General features: G+C 48.5%; 1 protein-coding gene across 1 annotated transcript in view; it reads left to right on the top strand.

Moving 5' to 3' along the window:
• The window catches only part of mipol1 (mirror-image polydactyly 1), an 82,214-nt gene that overhangs the window by 19,285 nt on the left and 45,703 nt on the right, over positions 1-17,226 (top strand). The window contains exons 7-13 of the mRNA XM_063497798.1: positions 1,295-1,388; positions 1,556-1,661; positions 2,563-2,689; positions 5,583-5,616; positions 5,700-5,870; positions 13,366-13,407; positions 16,539-16,630. Of these exons, the coding sequence (XP_063353868.1) occupies positions 1,295-1,388; positions 1,556-1,661; positions 2,563-2,689; positions 5,583-5,616; positions 5,700-5,870; positions 13,366-13,407; positions 16,539-16,630 (666 nt within the window). The remainder of the gene's footprint in view (positions 1-1,294; positions 1,389-1,555; positions 1,662-2,562; positions 2,690-5,582; positions 5,617-5,699; positions 5,871-13,365; positions 13,408-16,538; positions 16,631-17,226) is intronic.

The following is a 17,226-nucleotide window of genomic DNA, read 5'->3' as shown; positions in this document are numbered from 1 at the left end:
GATGTTATAAAGTCAGAAACAGTCAATTACAGAAGACACAGTGAGCTACACTCAGCGTCTTATTTACCCGCTTTATTACGAAGCCACGACGCAGCCTGACCTTTAAGGTAATATGAGAGAATTAGAGGCGAACATCAGCCGCTGCTTATTAAACCTGCTGCTGCTGCAGCTCGCAGCCTCACATCTGATAAAGTGAGGCCGCGACCTCCCGTTAAAACACCTGACCTCACTACACATAGGTGAAACACTAATGAAACGCTGAGCCCTGACCAATGAAAGCCTCGCACAGCGGCGAGCAGCTGCTGAGGAACTTCCGACCACGAGATCGGTAAAAAAACAGCCGCTCGGTTTGACACGCTCCTTGGTGTCGGATAACCAAAAGTTTTGAGATAAACCAAAAGATCTCCAGGTGATGAGCTGATGGTGCACAGTACCTGCTCACATGCGGCCCACCGATCCATCGAGAGCAGCGGCGAGTCAGCACTAAGCGTGCTTAAAGTGAGATGGCGTGGTAATTCAGTCCAGTGAGAGGTGGTCTCTGTGGATGAACGTGACGGCTCAGGTGGAGCTCAGCATCCGCAGGAAATCTGCTTTATTACAAACCTGAAGGAGGAGGACAGACGCATTATTTACCCGCCCGCTGTCACTGCACTCACCGTCACTGCGACGGACGCACCGCTCCAGAGGAAGTGGGAACAGGAAACGAAGCAGATTTCTCCACAGAGCGTCTCATCTTCTCTGAGCTGCTGCAGTCTCTAATCGACACAGAGACGACCTGCTCATACGCTCCTGCCGCTGGCCTGGCCGCAGTGACAAAATCCACTCAATCTCACTGAACCAAAACTGCAGCGAAGCGCCGCCGCCGTCAGTTTTGTATGTACACTGCTGCCAATAAATGTGTAACACTTCTCTGTTTTTAGTTAATGTTCTCACAGTGTGGAAAATACTAGCTTACCTTCAGGGCAGCACATTTAAAACATGTTAACGAGTCCCGTTACAGATATTTTAATATGGTGTGCAACAGCAGGTACCTGAGAGTGATGTCCCAGAGCTCTGTGTGCGCCGCTGAGGCTTTCAGTCGTCCAACGTCACACACTGGAGGGGACACCGTTAACACACACACACAGAAACGTACACTGAGATTAACAGCAGTACAGAAAGCTAAACTGTGTGTGTTTTGTGTGTAGATGAGTTTGGTAAACTCGTGTCTTTAAAGAGAAACAAACATCTCCGGGACCTGCAGCTCTTTAATCTGTGATTGGTTGTCATTGATGACATCATCTCTGTGCTGCAGCTCTGCATCAGCCCGGCCTCCGAGCGCTGACCGAGACAAAAACATCTCGCTGTTACTGAAGGAGCTCGACGCCCTGAGACAGGTCAACAACAAGGTGCATACACACACAGGTGTTCCTGACCCCTTACATTACATTATTACTGACTGGGTCTGGACCTCACTCACTGGATGTTTTTGCTAAAGTGCACCCTGGGAGTTGTAGTCACCTCATATATTTGGTATCCAGCAGCAGCAGAAGGTGTTTGTGTGTTTGTGTTTCAGCTGCAGCAGCAGCTGGTTCAGAAGGAGAAGGAGCTGCATAGGAGGGAGGTGGAGGAGGAGCTTAGGGAGAAACGGAGGGAGGCCCGAGACTGGGAGAGACCTGCAGGTGAGGAGGGAGAGTGTCACAGTTTACTCTCCTCTTAATCAGATCGGATCCAAACTCGACTTCTTAAATATTTGAATATTTTCCACGCACACTCTCTCTCTCACACACACGACTGCATGCACTAATTGAAACAACAGCAGTGGTAATGAGATGACAGTTAACGTGGCAGCTGTTAGTTTAACAGAACAGTGTGTGTTTGTGTGTGTTTAACCAGCAATCACACTCACGTGTGATGTTGATTTAACTGAGCTGAGTGTGTGTGTGTAATCTGGTAGGATCATCACAGTAACACAGCTCTCCCTCCACCACAGATCACAATATAAACTTTTTGTTTGGTCATTTTTTCATCAGCGCCCTCTGTGACCGTAAAATGAAATCGTCACGCACAGTCCGGCTGTCTGTCTGTTGTATGTTCTGTATGTCATGTATGTTTTCAGCAGCTGAAAGAACTGCGTGTGCTTCATACCTGAGTAACAGCTAACAGAGCAAAGCTCACCTGGAGGTTATGAAGCTCCCAGGGTCAGGCGCATGCAGTGGGGCAGATCTACAGCCGCTCTGGTGATGGTGTAGTCCCATCATTCCCAGTAAAGAGATGGAATATAAAAATACAGAGAGAGAAGCATCAGGTGGGACCTGACCTGTCCAGAGTAAAAAGCTTCCCACCCAGAGAACTGGTGCACTTTAATAACCAGCAGAGTCTCCACTTTAATTTTCTGTGCACCGAGTCTCAGAAGTACTGTGGTCATCTCTGTGTTATTACCCCTGAACACACACATGGTGTGGTAATCATGAGCTCTGCTCTCATTGGTCCATCAATCTGGAGAGACACTGAAAAAAGATTCTGCTTTTACTGAAATGTATCCTCAAACTTGTCCTGTCCTCTTCCTCCTTGTCTCCTCAGCAGTGTTGGAGAAGGTGCTGGCAGCTCAGAAGGACAGAGATCAGGCTGTGATGTCACGACTCCTGCTGGCCAATGAGGAGAGAGACGAGGCTTTGCTTCGTTTGCATCGACTACAGCAGGTGGCTGAGTAAGTTTCATCATTTCCTGTCAGTTGATTAAAGTTCGTTATCACCTGAGAAGAATTTAAAGCAGCTTTAAAGTTAAAGGGACAACAGTAGAACCCCGACCTTTAACAGTAGAACTCTAGGGCCAATAATCGAATTCTGAGTTCCAACAGTTGAACACTGAGGCCCGACAATAAAACCCTAAAGGACTGACAGTAGAACTCTTAGGGCCAACAGTAGACCAATAGTAGAACCCTGTAGAACTACAGTACAACTCTTGAGAACTAAGAGCAGAACCCTGTGGACGGCCTGACGCCCTGGCTGAAGCCACATGTGTAGATAAGAGGCCTCCACCTCGGGTGGTGCTGAAGCGGATGTGTCAGGAGGTTTGGGGTCTGGCGCTGGAGGCAGACAGAGTTCTGGCTGTTCTGATCACAGCGATCAATAACGCGGAGGTTCTGTAATGATTAATAAGAGGAACCGTGGATGTTGCGAGGTTTGTGTCGGCTCTGTTTGTTGCATAAACAGAGCGGCTGTCGTCTCCTCTGAGGAGAATCTGTTTGTTCTTTTATTTACATGTGAAACATGTTTACTGTGCTGACGGAGGAGCAACCTGCTGCTCCTCCTCCTCCTCATTATGCACCTCCTCAGTCCTGTTAAGGGCTGTGAAATGAGCTCTCGTCATCTTGGAGGAGCAGCCAAATAGAGCAGAAAATCTAATTAGAGATAATACCCCCCCTCATCCTGCTCCCCCGTCCTCCCTTGCCCCCCACCTCCTCCCCCCCAGGATGAGAGGGTAATTGATATTGGAGGCCACAATCCTTTTTATGAGGGACAGAATATGGAGGAGCATGTTCCATCTGTCAGGACTCAGGGTGTGTGTGTGTGTGTGTGTGTGTGTGTGTGTGTGTGTGTGTGTGTGTGTGTGTGTGTGTGTGTGTGTGTGTGTGTGTGTGTTTTCCTGATGGAGGAGGCGGCTTCAACCTGTGTGTGTGTGTGTGTGTGTGTTTTCCTGATGGAGGAGTCGGCTTCAACCTCTGTGTGTGTGTGTGTGTGTGTGTGTGTGTTTTCCTGATGGAGGAGGCGGCTTCAACCTCTGTGTGTGTGTGTGTGTGTGTGTATGAATAATGTGATTATGGCGCAGTCAAACAGAAATGGGCTTCGGCTGAGGCCTCAGACGGCGCTCAGCGACCTGACCGCCGTCTGATCGATTAGACATGAAACGGGCGCGGTCCCTGAACCTGTGGATGAAAGATGGATGTCGGGTCCTGACCCTCAGGTCCGAAGCAGGCCTCTCTCAGACGTCTGGGACGATTCTCAGAAATATTCTGTGAAGTGATAAATTCTCTTTCTCATCTGATCCTACTAATGGCGGCGGCGGGGTGTTTCTGTCGAGGCGAGCTGTGTGGGAGTGTTAATGACGGGGAGCGAGCCGAGCCGGGCTGAGCCGGGCTCGATGGGCTGTAAGCAGGGTGTTAGAGGAGCTTTATTGGAGGCGGCCAGTCTTTCATTACCTGCTGCTCCCCGCGGAACGAGCGGCTCGGCCACCTTATTACAGTTTATTACAGAAAACAGCAGCCGACTAAATGAAAGAGCTTCCCAGGAGGAGAGCGCGGATCAGCTAGTTACCAGCTGCACGTCCACTGTCAGGCTGAGAGCGAGCACGAAGCTCCGCCCAACCCACGCCCTCGCAGCCTCACAACGAAGACAGCAGATTTCAGGTGGGCTTTGGGGAGCGAGGACCAAATTACTGCCCAGCTGCAGGAGCTCGGGTCATCTCACAGGCTGCGGCGGCTTTAATTTGGTCAGCGGCGGGAAAACACGGGGGCCGCCAGCCTTACAGGGCCCGATTACAGGCCGCTCCAGCCCCCTCAGCTGCTCCTCACACGCTGTTTTATTTAAGACTCACTGCACAGAAATGAACTCGGGACTACCTGAACACCGAAATCACATTTCATAAAGAGAGGCAGAGAAAAGGAAATATTGTGTTTCAGAGATGGAGGCAGAGCGCCCCGAAACCTTTCCGTGTTCAGAGAGCCAGAAACATCCAGCTTCAGGAGGCTTACATCCAGGGTCCGCTGAACTCTGACCCCGAGAACCCTGCAGGAGCATTGAGCTCTGCCGGTTCTCATCAGTCCGGCTGTCACAATAAAACTTTGGATCTTGTGGCTTCTCCGCCAATGGTGTCCTCTGTCCTCCGTGCGGCGGCGCTCCAGGCGACAGAGAGCGTTCCCACTTTAGAGTCCTGCAGGGTCAGATTTCCAGTTTAGGAACCAAAAGCTAAAAACTAAACAAATGTAGAAGCCGATCATTAACTCATTAACCAAATAAGTAACCACGTGTTACATTAAAACTACTCGTTAAGGGTTAGGGTGGTGGCTTGGATGAACACACGCCCTCGAACCCTGATGAAGTTAGTCAGGTGAGCGACTCAGGTGGTCTTCTGAGGATGAACAAGTGTGTTCAGGATCATCTGCAGCTGTTTCCAGATGTTCCGTGTTCTGGGACAGCGTTGTTGTCCTGCCGTCTCCTCCACTTTAGTCCAACAGAAGAAGCTCCTCTCGTTTATCTGACAGCCTTCCTGTGGTTCTGTCTCTCCACCCGTTACCTGAGAGGATGGACACTCTTTGCTCCTCCTGCTCCACCCGTTAGTTTCAGGGTTGCTGTATGACGGCGAGTTTAGAGACATCTGAGCTTTTCTCATCATGATAGAAACCAGCGAGCTCTGACTCGCCTCTAATGGCGGCCAGAGAGACCAAAAACACTGATGCTCATTTTTTTTCTCTTAAACTAAAATTAAAACTCAAATCTGCTAGAAATGTTGGGCTCACCTGTTCAAAGGAGCTCAGGGCTTCACCTGCCACTGACACCGTGAGCGACGGTTAGTCTAACATGTGTCCATCTGTGTGTTGTCAGGTCAGAGTGCTTCCACCTGGACGATGGCGATCAGGTAAACGCTGGCGGCGTGTTGATGACCGCAGGTTCTCGTGGTTGTCTGAGGTTCTGATCGGTTTCCTTCCGTGTGCGTTTTAGGACGTGGATGAGCTCTTGCGGCGCATCTGTGACGCCGACTCTGTCCAGGAAATCGAGCAGTTCGGCTCAGTTCTGGTCCAGCGTCTTTTGTTGGCACGGCAACGGCGAAGTGACATCACAGCTCAGGAGATGAAGGCCGTGATGGAGGAGAGGGACGGCTCTACCGCCAAGGTGAGTCTGTTTACCTGTGCGCTCCGAGAGTGAGCGAACACCTGTGTTTGTCATCCGTTCACAAAAGAGACGCACCGATCAGATTTATTGATCAGAGATGAAGATCTGGCAGCTCACAGACGATTTCTCAGGATCGACTCCTCCGCTGTGAGTGGACACAATCAGACGTAAAGTAAGACTCTGTTAGCGCGGGTGTGTGTTCTTACAGGTGTGGAGTTGCAGCGTCCGGGATTCCTTCCCTCTGCTCAATCTGAGCTGAACGTTTTATACGATTCGAGCTGTTGAAATAAACCACGTGACCACAACAGAGTCAGCAAACGCAGGATTTTAATGACTCGGGCCGGACTAGACCCGGTTCTGGTTCGGCAGGTCATCCAGACTGGCGTGATGATCCTGAGTGCACCATGAGGGTCTTCACGACAAATCCCCGGTTATTAATAAGAACAGTCTCTTAAGAGCAGTCATGTGACTCTGCAGGGTCTCCTCCCTGTGGCATAAATCCGGGTGGTCATGTGACAAACGCGAGCTGCAGGTTTCTCTACGTCATCATGTTCTGACAGCAGCGTTGCTAAGTGGCATGTTTAACCCGGTGGAGTGTCGCCCGGGTTACGGTGCTCAGACCTCAAATATTTGAGTTTGAATGTGAACGAGAATATTTAGAATGCGGTGAAAACAGAGACACAAATATTGACAGCAGATGGAGACGAGCCGAAACGCTGTTTGCTGAACACCTGCTGTTTACTCACCTGTATGTGTGTGTGTGTGTGCGCGCTTGGGATTGGCTTACAGACCAGCTCTGAAGGACACACTGATATTAAAATGAGCCACACAGGTAGACTGCAGGTGTGTTCCCTCCTCGCACTACACACTCCTGCTCACACCTGGGTGACATCTCCTCTCCTCCTGGTGTGGAGGTTAACATCAGGCAACAGCTGGACAGAGTCACACTCCCTGTCCCTTTCTCACACACACACACACACACACACACACACACACACACACACACACACACTTGTGTGTGTATTTATATCCTTGTGGTCCCCTAAGGTATGGTAATCTTCCAATTTTTGGTCCCCACAAAGAAGTTAAAACCCGTCCACACACACACACACTGCCTTACACACACATTCATCAACTAGTGATCATTTTTTGTCACGTTTCCTGATTGGCTGCTTCAGCCATTATTGTGTACAGTCTTCTGAAGTCATGGTGGCCAAATGGCGGGAACATTGTTTTACAGGCGATCTCTGCTGTTATTGACATTGACCAAGCAGTCCCTATGGGGGCGGGGTCTTTAAACGATCGTTCTCGTGATGTCAGAGCAAGCACAGAAACTCAGAGCATCTCTGTAAATGTTTGTATTTTCTCGCTGTGACCTTTGAACCTGGCTTTGACGGCGAGCCAACTGTGCATAGATGATGTTGGATCACATTCAGAGGCTTTCCTTCAGATTTGCCAGTCTGAGTCAGACTTGGTAAATAATCAATCAGAGCGGCTGATTGGGGGCTGATTACAGGCCTCAGAGTTTGGACTTTTACTTTGAAAAGGTGTTCCTGCGGTCTCTGGCTGTGATTATTATCGGCGCTCAGTTCACAGAGTTTATTACAGGACCCACAGAGAATTATTACCCACAATGCACCCAGACTCATAAACCGGTCTCTGTGGGGGGGGGGAATGACAGAGAGAGAGCGGGGCAATCCAAGGGGGGCTCGGAAAGCAGGATTGGCGCTGCCAGCATGCCGCGCGCGGGTGGCGGGCTCAGAAGCTCCACCCCCCTCCTGATTTGCTCGCAGATCTGAAAAACCTTTATCTGTTCATCTGACAGACTGTGGTCACCATGGGAACAGGCCTGCAGCAGCACAGCTGAGCTCTAGTAACCATGGCAACTGCCGTCAGGAAAGCAGAGGAGTGATGAGACCTGATGAAGATGGAAGGAAGTGGCAAATTTTGGAGTAGAGGAAGGAAGGTGTCCGTACTAACAGGATCCAGAACTCTGCACCTGTTCAGGTGTTCAGCACTCAGCAACAATAGGAGCACAGCTTCACCTGTGATGGGGCAGTTTACAGTCTCCAGGTGTCACTTGTGTCACTGGCTCTGCTCATACTTGCTGTCAACACGACGACGTACTGAGTCACCTGACGTCTGATTGCTGATGTCAGCGCGGTGATGACACGCTAAATACTCTTCTTTGAATCTTTTACACATGTGAACAGGCTGGGTCAGAGCACCTAGTGGACATTAGTGGAACTGCAGGTCCTGGGATCTCCCTGCACATCTCCATGTTTTCCTCTCCTGGCTGCTCTGCACTCACAGTGTTTATGATCTCCTTCAAACCTTCACCTCTGCTGGCTCCGCCCCGATGCGGCCTCGCATCTTAAACCTCTCACACCTCCACTCTGCCTCCATTAACCCCCCAAACTCGCCACCGTATCAGCATCACTTCAGCATCACCTGGGCTACTGCCGCTAACCCCCGACAATATCAGTGCTCCGCCATCTTTTAACACCCCGCCCCTCTGCGTTAACACCACCCCTCCACAGTAACACCTTAATCCCGCCCTCGTTCTGCTGTTGCGCTGCGGTGAAATATGTTTCAAATGCCGCTGTAATCCTTGCAGGAGAAGAAGAAGAGAGTGCACTCCACGCTGGAGGATCCCCCCCCCCCCCCGCCACCGCTCCCTCGCTCCCTCTACTCATCTCTCAGGGATTATCTCCCCCTGCAGCCAAGGCTTCTGGGAAATATTAGAAAAGAGGGAGGGGAAGGGAGGAGAGAGTTGTCCCTGAGCGCGCTCAGTCAGTGTGTGCTCCGCTCCCTCTCAGAGGGAAGCTGCAGCTTCTTATTGAGCTAATATCAGGTAATTACAACATTATTAGAACATTATTACAGCATTATTAAAGCTCAGCCGGCGCTGGCTCACACTGAGGTGGTGTGATTTCCACAGGCAGACCTTCGTTCCTCACTTACTGACAGAAACAGCTGGAGACAGCTGTGCCCGATGGATTACACCCAAACGCAACAAATCTGAGTTTAACTGGCTGATTTTACTTCAATGTAATAAAAACAATGATGATGGTCATCCTGATGGTGGTTGTGATGGTGATGATTGTGATGGTGATGATGGTGATGATTGTGATGGTCATAGTGGTGATGATGATGGTGGTTGTGATGGTGACGATTGTGATTGTCATGGTGGTTGTGATGGTGATGATCGTCATGGTGATGATTGTGATAAGATAAGATAAGATACCTTTATTAGTCCCATGAGTGGGAAATTTCATGTTAAGGCTGCCGACCTATCGCACGCAATGGCGGCGCCATCTTACCCTCCGACCATACATACATTACACAAAAACATCACATGGGGAAGACAGGTCAGAGAGGTATAACAATGGAAAATGCACCACATGAGGAAAGATAAGGAGAAAAAATAACTCCCCCCAGACTGAGCTCCAACAGGGAGATCAGTTTGAGAACAGAAAAAAAAACACCTCTGCACATAGCACATGAAAAAACTCTTAATACACCAAAGAAACACATGACAAGCAACAGGGGCGGGTAAAGGGTGAGAGACAGCCGATGTCGACAGTACATCCGGGCCTGCAGCCTATGCGCTGGTCTCCATGATCCACCGTCAGCATCGGAGGGGAATAAGCGTCGAAGGCGTTTGGAGGGGGAGGGGGGATGAGTGTATATCTGCATGTGTATATATGTCTGTGTGTGTGTGTGTGTGTGTCCAGAGTTCAGCTGAGACAGTGTCCTTCGCCCTGCCAGGCTAAGTAAACAGTCTTCCAGCCAACCCAGGTGGCCTTGCATAGAATGGGAAGAACAGTCTAAACACAGTTGTTATCAGGATGTTGTTGTTCAGCTCCAGCCTTGAGACCGCAGCTGGCGCCGAAGGGGTCTCCGCATGAAGTGATGATGGTTTTTACTTTAGTGCGAACAACTCATATGAATTTCAAAGCTGTTCTAACAGTCCGACACTGGTCTCTCAATCTCCCGTTGGAGAGCCGTGAGCTTCTCCATGATGTTATCAAACTTACGCTCCGTGATGTTGTCCTTCTTGTGCTCAAAGAGCAGATTCTGAGAACTCACGACCGCAGTGCGCTTCTCCAAGATGTAATCCAGTTTGCACTCAGAGGTCTTATTCTGAGTATTCACGGCAGCCGTAAGCCTCTCCAAGATCTTATCCGTGCTGCACTCAATGAGCCCATTTTGAGAACTCACGCCTCGTCCCATCGTTTCAATCCCAGCGGGCAGCCTTGTGGGGGTTTGAACAGCCGATTCCGCTTTCTTTAATCTTCGATAAGCCAGGGCCAAGCCAGCTCCGATCAGCAAGAACCCTGTTATCATGGTTCCGAATAGATAGATATCTTCAGCGTCCTCAGTCGACAGTCCCGCCAGGCACACGATCCTCCATTTCTGCCACCCGTCCATCGTGTATCCGGCAGGGAAAGTCCCTCCAGGACACTCAGGCTCACCCGAGCCCAGACTTCTCATTGAGAAGGGGTGTCAATTGCATTTAGGGACCAGTTGATCAAATCCATAATTCCTCTTTTAGGTTTTAGAGAACAGACTGTGAGACAGTGTTCCAAGGAAAAATAATACAAAAAACACGAGACTAGACAAGGACACAAGAGGCTAAGCAGGGAAGCTAAGGGAGAGGAGAGGAGGAGAGGAGAAAAGTGCGACCGCCCTCGTCAAGAGCAAAAGAAGAATGATAATGATGATGATGGTGATGATGGTGATGATGATGGTGGTTGTGATGATGACGATTGGGATTGTCATGGTGTTTGTGATGGTGATGTGATTGTGATGATTGTGATGGTGATGATGGTGATGATTGTGATGGTCATGGTGGTGATGATTATGGTGGTTGTGATGATGACGATTGGGATTGTCATGGTGGATGTGATGGTGACGATTGTGATGGTCATAGTGGTGATGATGATGATGGTGATGGTGACGATTGTGATTATCATGGTGGTTGTGATTGTGATGGTGGTGATGATTGTGATGGTGATGATGGTGATGATGGTGATGGTGATGATTGTGATGGTGGTGATGGTGATGATTGTGATGGTGGTGATGATTGTGATGGTGATGATGGTGATGATGGTGATGGTGATGATTGTGATGATGGTGATGATTGTGATGGTGATGTGATTGTGATGATGGTGATGATTGTGATGGTGATGTTGGTGATGATGGTGATGATGGTGATTGTGATGATTGTGATGGTGATGATTGTGATGGTGGTGATGATTGTGATGGTGGTGATGGTGATGATTGTGATGGTGATGGTGATGATTGTGATGGTGATGATGGTGATGGTGGTGATGATTGTGATGGTGATGATGGTAATGGTGGTGATGATTGTGATGGTGGTGATGATTGTGATGGTGGTGATGATGGTGATGATTGTGATGTGATGGTGGTGATGATTGTGATGGTGATGGTGGTGATGATTGTGGTGATTGTGATGATGGTGATGGTGGTGATGATGGTGATGGTGGTGATGATTGTGATGGTGGTGATGGTGGTGATGATTGTGATGATGGTGATGGTGGTGATGGTGGTGATGATTGTGATGGTGGTGATGATGGTGATGATGGTGATGATGGTGATGGTGGTGATGATTGTGATGGTGGTGATGATTGTGATGGTGATGGTGGTGATGGTGATGGTGGTGATGATTGTGATGGTGGTGATGATTGTGACGGTGATGGTGGTGATGATGGTGATGATTGTGATGTGATGGTGGTGATGATTGTGATGGTGATGGTGGTGATGGTGGTGATGATTGTGATGGTGGTGATGATTGTGATGATGGTGATGATGGTGATGATTGTGATGGTGATGGTGGTGATGATTGTGATGGTGATGGTGGTGATGATTGTGATGGTGATGGTGGTGATGGTGGTGATGATTGTGATGATGGTGATGATGGTGATGATGGTGATGATTGTGATGGTGATGGTGGTGATGATTGTGATGGTGATGATGGTGATGATTGTGATGGTCATGGTGGTGATGGTGATGGTGGTTGAGATGATTGTTACGCCCTTAGTCTAGGCGTGTAGAGAAGCACATAAGGTTGAGAGAAGGAGGAGAGAGAAGCAAGTACCTGCCCTGGTTCCCAAACCAAACAGCCGAAACCAGTTATGGGTAAAAATGGTGATGTTATTCAATGCCAGGAAGCGTAGCTCCAGGGTGAACCCAGGCCAAAATAATAAACAAAACCAACTAAGTACCACCAGAGAAAACTAACTAAACCCTAAGAAAGAAACAAAACAAACAAATGACAATACTATCCCTCGCTTCCTAGCCCAGAAATAGGAGAAAACAGTTCAAAAGAAAAGGCGGCTCACCCCTTCAGCTTCAGCCTATGCATAAGTATAAACTCAGTGCTTATGCATAAGCACTGAGTTTATACCCGCAAGTGGCGGCTCTCACAGAGCACGCTTACACAGATACAAAGTAACCCAAAAAGTTGGAAACCAGGTCCAGGTCCGCGTCTGCTGTCAAAACTGCTCGCTCGCTTCTCTCTCCCTCCCGGCAGCTGTCAGAGCGGCTTTTTGAACGCAGTCACGTGCTCCATGGTCCAATCAGCAGCTCACTGCTCTTCATTAGGGGAAGGACCTGCAGAGAGTCTTAAGACACAGTAAAGAGACACAGAAACACAGCAGCTCACACAGACTTTTTATGGCCACGGGTCGTAACAATGGTGATGATTGTGATGGTCATGGTGATTGTGAACTTGATGTGATTGTGATGATTGTGATCAACAAAGCGAGGAACACAGTCAGACATCTTATTGTAACCGTGGTGATATCCTGTGGCTGTGACATCAGCGTGCAATGCATTTGAATATTGTTGCAGTCCTGAGGGAATTTAAACACTTTGGTTAATACCTTATTTTCTCTCCACGAACTCCACGCCTGACTCATTGAGTGGTAAATGTCACAGGTGAAACCTGTCTGTGATTCTGTTTAACGCCTGCAACTGGAGGCGGAGTTTCAGGCGTCTGTCTTGCCTGCTTCCTCTCACCTGTTTCCTGATTTTCTGACACCAGAATCTTACATAACCGTGACGACCAATCAGAGCTGCTCTGACAGCTGCGGCCTAAGGTTGGCCTAAGTGCTGACCTCTGACCTCTGTGACCCCTAAGGCTTGTGATTCTGTCCTAAAACGCCTGCAGGCTGCACTCAGGGCTGAAAAACTCCACTATCAGTCAGACAGAAGCTGAGGTGTTCAGCTCGAATGATCACATGTTTTCAGCGTGTCAGTGGATCAATATATGAGGAAACTGTAAAAACATGATTCTACACTTTGGACTGCTGAAAGAGTCGAGTGCCCTCAGCTCAGCTCAGCTCAGGTCATTGATTAGGATCAATTGCTGAATGACTGATTATAGATATGAGTTAAAATGTGTGTTTGCAGATTGATCCGATCAGATCAGTAACTGCCGATTAACCCTGTCCCTGTCTGCGTGCAGTGGAAACGCCTGGAACAAGAGAGAGAGCAGCAGGCAAGCGAGGTAAACACACACACACACCCCTGGTCAATATTTGGATGTTTGCCTACAATAACGCTATTTTTACTTTTGAAAAAGGTACTGCAGTACCAATACCTCTTAAAGTGTTCTTTTTTCTAGCTCCTTTCACACTAAAAGTGACAAAGTGTGAAGCAAGGAAAGACACATCATCAAAGTGAAGAACTGATCAATCATTTTATTCATCAGTCAGAATAAAATAGATCATTGATTTTTTTAAATTTAATCAAAGAAATTACGTTTTTAAGTTGATCAGTTATTAATTTGTTAGGAGCTGAGTCAGTCCTTTACAAACATGGAAATGTTGAGTTTTAGTTTCATTGATTAAAGCTTGTTGTTTGTTGATGTGAGGTTTCTGTTTCAGTCGAGTCTCAGTAGAATCTGTTTCTGCTGCTCTGCCTGCGTCTGTTTTCTTCTTCTGATTAAATTTTGTTATTAATGTAGCGCCATCGTTTTTCCTGCTGAAGCCTGTTAATTAGGCTGAGGGCTCTGCGGGGATTAGAGCCTGGAGAGCTTTTTAATTTCACACACAAACTTAGCAGCTGCCGGCAAATTAACGCCAGGCGGCCAGAGAGCCGCCGCAGCCGACACCAGGAACCAGACGTTACAACGCACGCAAAACGTTTCCACACAGACGTACACGTTAACACAGCATTGACATCGTTTCACAGCCGTCCTCTGCACACTTGACCTCTGGGCTTCCATCCGTGAACCCAGATCGACTCAGAGGAGACCTTCGAACGCTGAGATAAATCCAGGCCGCTTTCCATCAGTCTGATTGATTATCGATTACTGATCTTTGACGGCTCCGTCTGTCAGGTCTGTGCAGTCAAAAAAGCAAAACCAATATCAGTGATCCTGAAGTACTTGAGTAAAGTACTCAGTTACATCCACAGTCGGTACAGTTACAGTGTGGATGTAGAAGGTCAGTGGAAGAGGAGGAGCATTTCATTTACTCCTCGCCGCGCTCCTCCTTCTGATAATTAAAGTTTCCTCTTGTCCTCACCTCCACATCCTGAGCCCCCCCCCCCCCCCACCCCCCCCACACACACACATACACTCCTCATGTTAAAGGTCAAAGTAGTTCCTTTCATATACCCCCTTCCCCTCCTCCTCCTCACCCCGTGCCTCTGTCACCTCCACCTCCACCTCCTTTCCTGTTGCTCCTCCATGCTAATTAAAGACTGCTCCCCTCTTTGGTGGTAAAGGTTCGGGCAGGCTCCTTTTATTACCTCCTCCCCCGTCCTCCCTCTTCAGTTGACCTTAACTCGTCGTGTTAAAGGTCAGCGCGGCGTCATTCCCGCCTGCTCCTCACATCATTTGGAAATTATTCTGATTAATAAGTCGGGCGGCTCTTTTGAAGCGTCTCCTCCAGCCCGGCTGGAGAAGACACATATTGACTCTCCGGGTTTGGTTCCTCTTTTGATGTCTCGCTTTAAACTCCCAGACCTCGAGGGCTTCGATTAGCATAGGGGAGGAGGTCGGGATCAGGCTGCGGCTGACTTCCACACAGTCTGACCAAAGACACAGCCCAACGCAGCGGTGCAACGCAGCGGTGCAACGCAGCGGTGCAACGCAGCGGTGCAACGCAGCGGCCCGCCGCCAGTGGCCCACAGATTCAGTTCCCTGTGCAGAGTCGCAGAGAAGGAGGACAAGAGGGGAGGAAGATACAGGAGGAGTGGTCAGCCGTTTGAAAGGAATAAAATAACAAAAAGTAATAAACTTTATTTAAAACATGTTTGTAAAACAAAATGCTTCACACGGTCTTTATAGGGATTAAAATCAGAGTGCAAGCTCCGCCCCCTCCGAACTCCCATGAAGGAAATTCATTAATCATGATGTCGGCTCCTCTAAAGAAATACAACATTCACTCGTCAAACACAGAACAAGTACAACGAATAATAAATAAAAAGTACATCTCTCCATCCATTCTCTTCTCCTTCTCCTTATCAGAGTGACGGGGGTGGAGCCTATCGCAGCTACCATAGGGCGAGGGGCAGGGTACACCTGGATTGGTCTCCAGTCTGTCACAGGGCCAACACAGAGACAACCATTCACTAACTGCATGTGTGTGGATCGTGGGAGGAAGCTGGAGAGAACGTGCAGCATAGAAAGGCCCCGCCCACATGGTGGATTCAGACCCAGGGCCTTCTGTGCCACCGTGCTGCCTTTTATATTCATTCATGCCAATTAAAAATGGCTCCACTCAGTCCAGCAAATCCTTGCATCCTCTCAGCAGACGTGCTGACTTCACCATGATGGCATCACCGTGTCCTTCTGGCAGCTGTAGCGCTCCGGCGGGCGTCTGCGTTCTGCTCACTGATGACTCGTCAGAAACTTCAACCTCGGTGGAAACCATGGTGACCTTAAGTACAGTTCACGAGGACTCTGGACTCTGTGACGGTGACATGTATAAACTACAACACCCAGAATATGGACTACAAAACACTTTACTGGCGCCTGGCCTCACTGTGGGCTCAGCAGGTCATAAAAACAGGAAGTATGACATCATTACAAAGACAGGCAGAGCCTTTAAAATGAAAACAGCCTTTTCTTCTTCTGGGTCCTGCTGCAGCGCAGTCCAGAGGAACTCCCCCCTCCTCCTTTAAGGTTTAATCCACGACCATCCTAAACTGGGCGATACAGACTCTGAAACACGCTGTGATTGGTCATGATGTCACTTCCTGTGTTGTTGCCTTTGCCATGCAGATTAAAACGCGTCCTCTCTCTCTCTCGTTGCCTCGCCAGCGCCTTACTAACGCATCTAATCCTCATCATTACCGTTAATTTACGGTGCTCGACAAACGCAGAAATCCCCTCTGATTCCCACAATGCACCTGTAAACCCCTCCTCATTACGCGCAGTGTTGACACGCGTTAGAGTTAATTAGTCCATTAGTTAATTAATCCTTTATTTGAACAGGAAGTAGCGCTGAGAGCCATGGCTTGATCTCTTCGTGAGCGCGAGCAGTTAAAACACAAACACATGGTTATGTCGGCCAATCAGAGCGCGGCTCCCAGAAGCCTCGGGTGGACTGATGTAACGTGCCTCTCTGCTGCTGGTGTTGACTGAAATCAGCTGATTACCTGTAACTGACACGTATTTCATCCAATCAGGAGCTGCAGAAGGTGCAGATGGAGAGGGACGGCGCTCTGGAGGACCGGCGGCGGCTGGAAGCGGAGATTCGGGCACTACGAGCCAATCACAGGTCAGCACACACGAGTCTGAACTTAAAGATGTTCATCCACAGGACTGTGGAGAAATCTGTGGTTTCGGTCCAAACCGAGGACCCAAAACGCGGAGACACCACAATAGCTGATTTAAGGTGTCAGTTAAAATATGTCAGAGCTTTGATTTAAATTTGTGGTTTTATTGTGAAAGTCCCTTATCACTTCCTGCTGTGGATTTATCAGTGAGTAATATTAAGAGCAGCTGATTTCAGCTGGGTTATGTCCTTTCAAGTTAGTGAAATCATAAAAAAAATAATATTTTCCATGATTTCATCATCTCTAATTAGTGGCAGGACTTCTTTGAGCAGTTTTGTAGGAATGGGGTCTAAAAGACACGTTGATGGTTTGGAGGAATTATTGAAGTTAACTCAGAAAGATCAATTGGAGAAAAAAAGTCTAAATGAATATCAATGGTACTGAAAGTAGCTGTAGATAATATTACATCTGTGGGATGATTTTGAGTCATTTTTTCTCTAATTGTTAAAATTTTACTTGTGAAGAAGTTCATGAAGTCATTACTAGTTTTCACCTGCAGTCCATCTCATCCCAAACCATCTCCATTGGGTTTAGGTAA

This window comes from Pelmatolapia mariae, linkage group LG16_19, assembly GCF_036321145.2.
Source record: "Pelmatolapia mariae isolate MD_Pm_ZW linkage group LG16_19, Pm_UMD_F_2, whole genome shotgun sequence".
NCBI classification, from domain to species: Eukaryota; Metazoa; Chordata; class Actinopteri; order Cichliformes; family Cichlidae; genus Pelmatolapia; species Pelmatolapia mariae.
This window is presented reverse-complemented; position numbering and strand designations above follow the sequence as displayed.